Genomic DNA, 6228 nt, shown 5'->3' with positions numbered 1-6228 from the left:
TGAAACATGAAATTCTGGCAGGTCTGACAAGTGCAGTCTGAAATGTGATCCCACATTGATTCCTACACTGATGTTGTGATGAATGCACAGGCATTCATACAGGTCTGTACCATCAAACCACAAAGTTAGTAGCCTAGGCTGCAGTTTTCAAAAGATCATAAGGCCTTTTCTGCAGAAGAAAACTTATACAAAAACTGATTTGTTTCAGTCAAAGAAAGACTCATATTTTGGCAAAGGGCTACAAAAAAGTGGTGTCCATATCCACATTATGTGGAAAAATCTCAGCTGCTCAATCAGCAGGATTCAGAGTCCCTGCATTCTGGTAGGTGGTCTTGTTTAGATTAGGATGCAGTAACTAATAACACATTCTTAGTAGGATTTCTCTTCACTGCAGTCTCTACAGCTGCAAAAAATAAAGATAATACTTTGATTTGCATTTCATAACCCCTTTATTGAATTTTTGTAGAATTTATCCTGTCACAAATGTGTTAGGATCAAAGTGAGGGACTATTGAAAAGAGTGCCAGGTGGGAAAACCAACGCAGATTATGCATCCTCTAGGTGAATGAACCCATCTGATAATTAACATCCTGAAGAGTAAACTATTACTAAATACTAAAGTAAGGCAATTCTTGGTGCAGCAATTCATTAAAACCTCACATCACTGTTAAGTTAGCAAGTTGCATGCTGGAAGCAGCACAGCAAAAATAATGACATTTGCAATGTTATCTGGAAGCAGCAAGGAAATTGAGAAGAAATTCTACACTCTCCAAAGGAGGTGTAGAGTAGGAGGGCTACAATAGGGCTTTGCACAGCTTGCTTGTTTTGAGTGCAATTTATAGATCATGAGGGCACCTGTTTCACTGGAATAATACAGAGGTCAGGGAAATGCAGCTGCCTGAACAAAGCAGCCAGAGCAGACAGTTGGCTTTTAAGCAAAATAAATTTCAGGCCACTGGCAAGTAAAACAACCTTAGACATAAAATAGTGTCGTTAAATTAACACTAAAAGAAATGCTGTGGTACTCTGAATGCATTTAAAGCATTCAAGTCCACTTAAAGCCTTATTGTTATAACACTTCTATTGAGTGGGAAACCCAAGTAAATAGTCTAGGAAGTGATTAAACGTGAAACCTTCAGTTTCCAAATGGAAATAAAACCAAAAAGGAAATGTTTTGCATTCTAAAATGCACTTAGTTGTGATAACCTTGTCTTTAATAACAGAAAGGAAAGACTAAAGCATCTCCCTGACAGACACAGGTGAGAGCAGGTTGGATTTGCAAGGATCTTGCATTACAAGAGGGGGTTTAATATCACCATTTCCTGTTGCAACAGGAGCATTTCCTCACTGAAAAGAGCCTGAAATTTAGTACAAGTAGAAGCTGAGCTACCTGCTTTGACATCAGCAAAGGTGACTTCATAGGGAGAACAGGAAAAGCAGGGAGAGAACAGCAACACTGAGCTGCTCAGCAGTGATGAGCTGCAATCGAGCTATAAGGGGTTTCTTTTGAAATGCAGCTGGATATCGTGATCCCAGATGAAGCAAAGACTATTACAGTAATCACAGCAGCACAACGACTGAAGCTGCCCCATCAGGAAGCATGCAAGGAAAGGAGAAGAAGGGCAAAATCAACAGTAGGCACTGAAAAATTATTTCTGAAATGCTGGCAAACAATCAAACCACCATTACCACCAAACCCACATGAATTTCCAAAAAGACAACACGTATTATCAAGGAGCAAATTCCCAGCTGCTGTTGGTCTCTAATCAAAAGGTCAGCAGTAATAATAATAAATAATAACACAAAATAATTATCTGAAGCAACAGTCATTTCTTAGATGCTGATTTATTTTTTCTACCCAGAGCACCATCCAACAGCAGGGGGGCCCATGGAGTTCCTCCTGCAAATGAAGTGGTCTAATAGTAAGACACAAAACAAATCTAGTATAAAACCTGTAACATTGTGAAAGAATGGGCAGATACATAGAAACAGCTTTTCTAGTTATTCAGCTGACAGGCAGCTGTCCCTGCAAACTAGAAGGTGGAGAATCATCTAATAAAATCTTCCATTCATAGAAAATTACCAAAATGCTTAAGAAATAGAACAACACCACAGAATCGTATTTTTATTGTATCTGTATTATTAATACAGAATTGGGAATAGCTGCTTAGTTTTTCCCATATCAATCAAAATGGTGACAGTGACAGATAAATCCACATATGGCACAACTCACATTCTACTTAAGTTAGTGGAAGTCAGTGGTTAGCAGAATTTATACCGCTCAGGCCTTTAGAGTTCTCTTGTTGCTGAAATGCTGCAAATCCCCCATAAAGGGGATCTGCTTTCACCCTGCAGGATCTGCAGTTTTATATCAGATTAAGAGGAAGAGGAACATGGCACTGCATGCTTCATTAAAACAGCAGTGATGAAGCCAGAGTAAGAACAAAGAAAAACTAAGAGACATAAAAAATGACAGCTGAAATTGTTAATATAAAAATGCTAACAACATCCACAGGACACTAAACTGCTATAATAAACTTGTGCTGTAGGAGTATGTGGCAAACAGTGGGCTATGATTTCCTCTTTTAGTCAGAGAAAGATTGGAGGAAGGTAGAAGGAAATCATCATAATATAATATAGACATCTTTGATAATTATTTTTAAAAATTAAAGTGTCATTCATCCAAACCTAACATAATAATATTATTTTAAATGTCACAGTATTTCTCATGTGGAAAAAAAGATTTCTTTTTCTCGGTTTACAGCTGTAGGCTTTGCAGAAATACTCCACAGTAACCGCATTTGAGGAGACTGAGTGGCTTTATATTCAGTATTCTCAAACCTATCAAATATTAAACCCCATAATGCTTTTTAAAATGTAAGCCTCTATTGCACCTGTCTGTACTTGTGACACCTAAATTCACATGAAGCACAGAGAATTGATGTTAGCTTGTCCAAATAATTCATTTACACTTTTCCAAGGAGTGGGAAACAGCTTGGGATTTACAAAAAGACCAGTCCTATTTCAATTAGTAAAAACTTCCTTCTCTCTTCTAAGGAATGTAATTTTACATTATACACTTTTTTAAGAGAGAAATCCAGGCAGGAAGAACTTGCAGGTTAAATAATTCCCGTAATTCCCAGCAAACAGCCCAGGTGTATGACACTACTACAGCTCTGTTTGTTTCCTCTATGCTATGTGTGTACACACACCCATTTTCTGAGCAGAAAACTGAGTCATGATAGCTAATTGTAGTAATGAACTCCACAACAGAGGGAATTTATTTAATATTCTGCTGTGCTTCTCCCCAGGCATTCTCTAGGTACAAAAATGTTCCTCAAAACTCATCTTTAATGCTGAAATGTGGCTGATCTTCAGGTTTAAAGTCCAGATTGGGGCTGCCATCCTCATTCAGAATGCGCCGAGAAGTATAGCCAACAATTGGATATTTGGCTTTATAAACATTATTGAAGATGTCATCCAGGGACTTCAGTTCCTCCTCTGTGAGTCCTGTCTAAAGGAAATAGGAAATTGAAAGTCCTGTCTCAAAGAAATAAAAATAGAGATATTTACATGGGGGTTTTTTTAATGACTACTGTAAACCTTAGGGTCAGCTTTTGGGCTTACACTGCAGAGCATGATGAACAAAATTGATAGCATAGCCTGTAATTTTATTCTTTTCATTCAAATTCAGCCTTGACAAAACTTTAATGTGTGACAAAACAACCAACAGCCCACCACCAGAGCTAGCATCCACTGCCATGTCAGGATACACCAAACCAGTTGACAAAGAAAGGATTTACTGTCTTTGTGAGCATCTTTTTAAAGAGGAGGTGATTTCCCTTTTACATGCTTACAGAATTTGTATTGATTCCACAAATGCAAAACTTTCCTCTTGAAGGCTGTTAGCACCTTTCATGAGCAGTATTTTATGTATCTAAAGAGTACTAATGGATTTTGATTTCAAATACGTGAATAGACTTATATAAATACAAGCAATTTAAAATCATCACTCATCATCTTGCATAATAATAAAAACTTGCAAAATGGAATGAAACTGATGGCTCATTTTCTTACTGTGTCATGTGTAAGATCTGCTGGATCCAGAGACATCTTTGCAACTCCTCTTGTTGAGTCTTTTCCAACCAAAGCATTGTATGGGGCTCCTTTTCCATAAAATTCTGTCAGATAAAAAAAAAAAAAAAAAAAAAAAAAAAAAAAAAAAAAAAAAAAAAAAAAAAAAAAAAAATCCAGTGATGATCTGACAATGTCCCGGGTATGTTCAGCCCCTACCCTTCATCAGCCTGTTACATGTCAGTGAACTGAAAGCAGCAACTCAAGTCTAAGATTCTTCTTTCCAGAACTGACTTTGGATTTCCTACTTTTTGGAGTTATGCAGCTGTTGAACTTCCTACACTGCATTCTTAAAATTTACCTATTATTTAGGGAGTTGTGCTTTACATTCTCATGAGATGTTTGTAGACTTCAGAATTTGCAAGCCTTGTCTAATTTAGGATTTGAAGATCAGCCAACCCAACGTGTATGCCCAGACAAGGTTAGCACAAACACAGCAACAAGCCATTAGCTTACTTATGATGAGGCAAGTGTCTAAGACCCTCATGGTCCCTTCAAACTTTTTATAGCAAATCTGGATTAAGTTGCAGGAGTTCAAATGAAAACATTTGTAGTTCTTAGGGAAGGCAAAAACAGCAAGGGGAGTGAACACGGGCACAAAAGGAACAGATGCAGCTGCAGCAGTGTTGATCCTGTACAGAGCCATTTGGGTACATCCATGTTAGCTTTGATCTGCTCAGTTCATGTACCCAGGGCAATAAAATGTGGTAGCAGCAGCTTCCATGTGGCCTGACCCCAAATCTGGCAAGGACTCAGGGGTCTGGGCAGGTTTCTTCTGTGTTTCCCATGCTTCTGTCAGCAGTGCCCAAGCTACCTGCAGAGTGCTGGCTTGTCTGTCAACATGTCGTAGACAAAACCTTGGTGGGGGTTCTTTAAAAGAGGAAAAAGTGTATTCCTTTTGTTGCAATTGAACTGCAGGCTTCCAGTACACTGGGAATATTTAAAAACAAATGACTGAATAATAATACGAAAGCAAAGTAGACAACAGAGGAGAAGCACACTAACCTTTTCCAGAGGTGACATCAAACACTACTCCCTTCACTGCCAGGTAGATGGGCTGTCCTTCCTGGAGAGAAAGCCATCAATTCATCCTCAGCACTCGAGCACAGGCAAAAAGCAGCTAGTTTTAGCTGTGAAATCCACAAGCTTGCAGGACACAAATTCTCTGTTGTATGTTTACTCTCATACCACCACACACATTCCCTCTCTCGACATTTCTTGCTGTGCTTTAAACTGTCCCCAACATTCTTTGAGGATTCATCCATAAGCAATGACAGAATCTTTTTAATCTAAACAGCACAACCATAGAAGACATGTCCCTTTTGCAAGTCACCTCTTGTCTGCACACTAGTCTGCTTGAAAATTGTCAACTGCATCTTTCTATCCCTAATGCAGATGGATACTGCCCAAAATAAAAGGGTGTGTGGCCAACAGCATTATTTGATTAAGAAAAAGAGATAAATACATAAACACACGTAAATCTGATCAGCTGACATCTGCTTTACTTAATAAGCCAGTGCTTCTGCTTTGTGTTTTATACATAAGATGTAATTTTACTCAGACATTGGTTAGTCTCTTTAGACTATCTAGAGAAGACCCCGAAAAAGTCAGCCAGCAAGTGTTTCAAAAGAGAAGCAGATATGTATCAATACAGGACTTTATCATTTTGAATCTGAAGTTTTGCTGAGACTTGAGTCACAGGAAGCTGAACACTGAGTTAAAATTGTCTTGTTATTTTGATAATCGTGGGGGTTTTTTTAAAAAAAGGGTCTAAGTACATGGTTTAATGAATTACAGAGAGGAAATTAACTTTGGCTCCAGCTCATGGTAATCTGAAATTCCCTGGCAGGAGCACCTTGCCAAACAAGCAGCGAGCAAAACGGGCACATGGCACCCAATTGTCTAATCGTGTGTGTGCAGCATCAAACGCGGCAGCTGCCAGCCGGACCCAGGAGCACACGGGCGCCTCCAAACTTCTCACGCTGCCCAAAAAGCAAGTGATGCCCAGAACGACATGGCGGGAGGGATCGAGGAGCAGCACAGCAGCAGAGCACGAGAAACCCGAGCCTCACGGCAGTTCCAGGGCACCGAGCCC

The 6228-nt window shown here is 39.1% G+C and overlaps 1 protein-coding gene across 1 annotated transcript in view; it reads right to left on the bottom strand.

Moving 5' to 3' along the window:
- Nucleotides 1–1825: 1825 nt before the first annotated feature.
- Nucleotides 1826–6228, bottom strand: part of NENF (neudesin neurotrophic factor) — a 4671-nt gene continuing 268 nt past the window's right edge. The window contains exons 2-4 of the mRNA XM_017729598.1: nt 5139–5199; nt 4077–4180; nt 1826–3513 (exon numbers count right to left, since the gene is read on the bottom strand). Of these exons, the coding sequence (XP_017585087.1) occupies nt 3337–3513; nt 4077–4180; nt 5139–5199 (342 nt within the window). The 3' untranslated portion in view covers nt 1826–3336. The remainder of the gene's footprint in view (nt 3514–4076; nt 4181–5138; nt 5200–6228) is intronic.

The sequence above is a fragment of the Corvus brachyrhynchos genome, unplaced genomic scaffold (assembly GCF_000691975.1).
Source record: "Corvus brachyrhynchos isolate BGI_N302 unplaced genomic scaffold, ASM69197v1 scaffold101, whole genome shotgun sequence".
Taxonomy (NCBI): Eukaryota; Metazoa; Chordata; class Aves; order Passeriformes; family Corvidae; genus Corvus; species Corvus brachyrhynchos.
The sequence above is the reverse complement of the archived record's forward strand: the minus strand, read 5'-3'. Positions and strand labels throughout refer to the sequence as shown.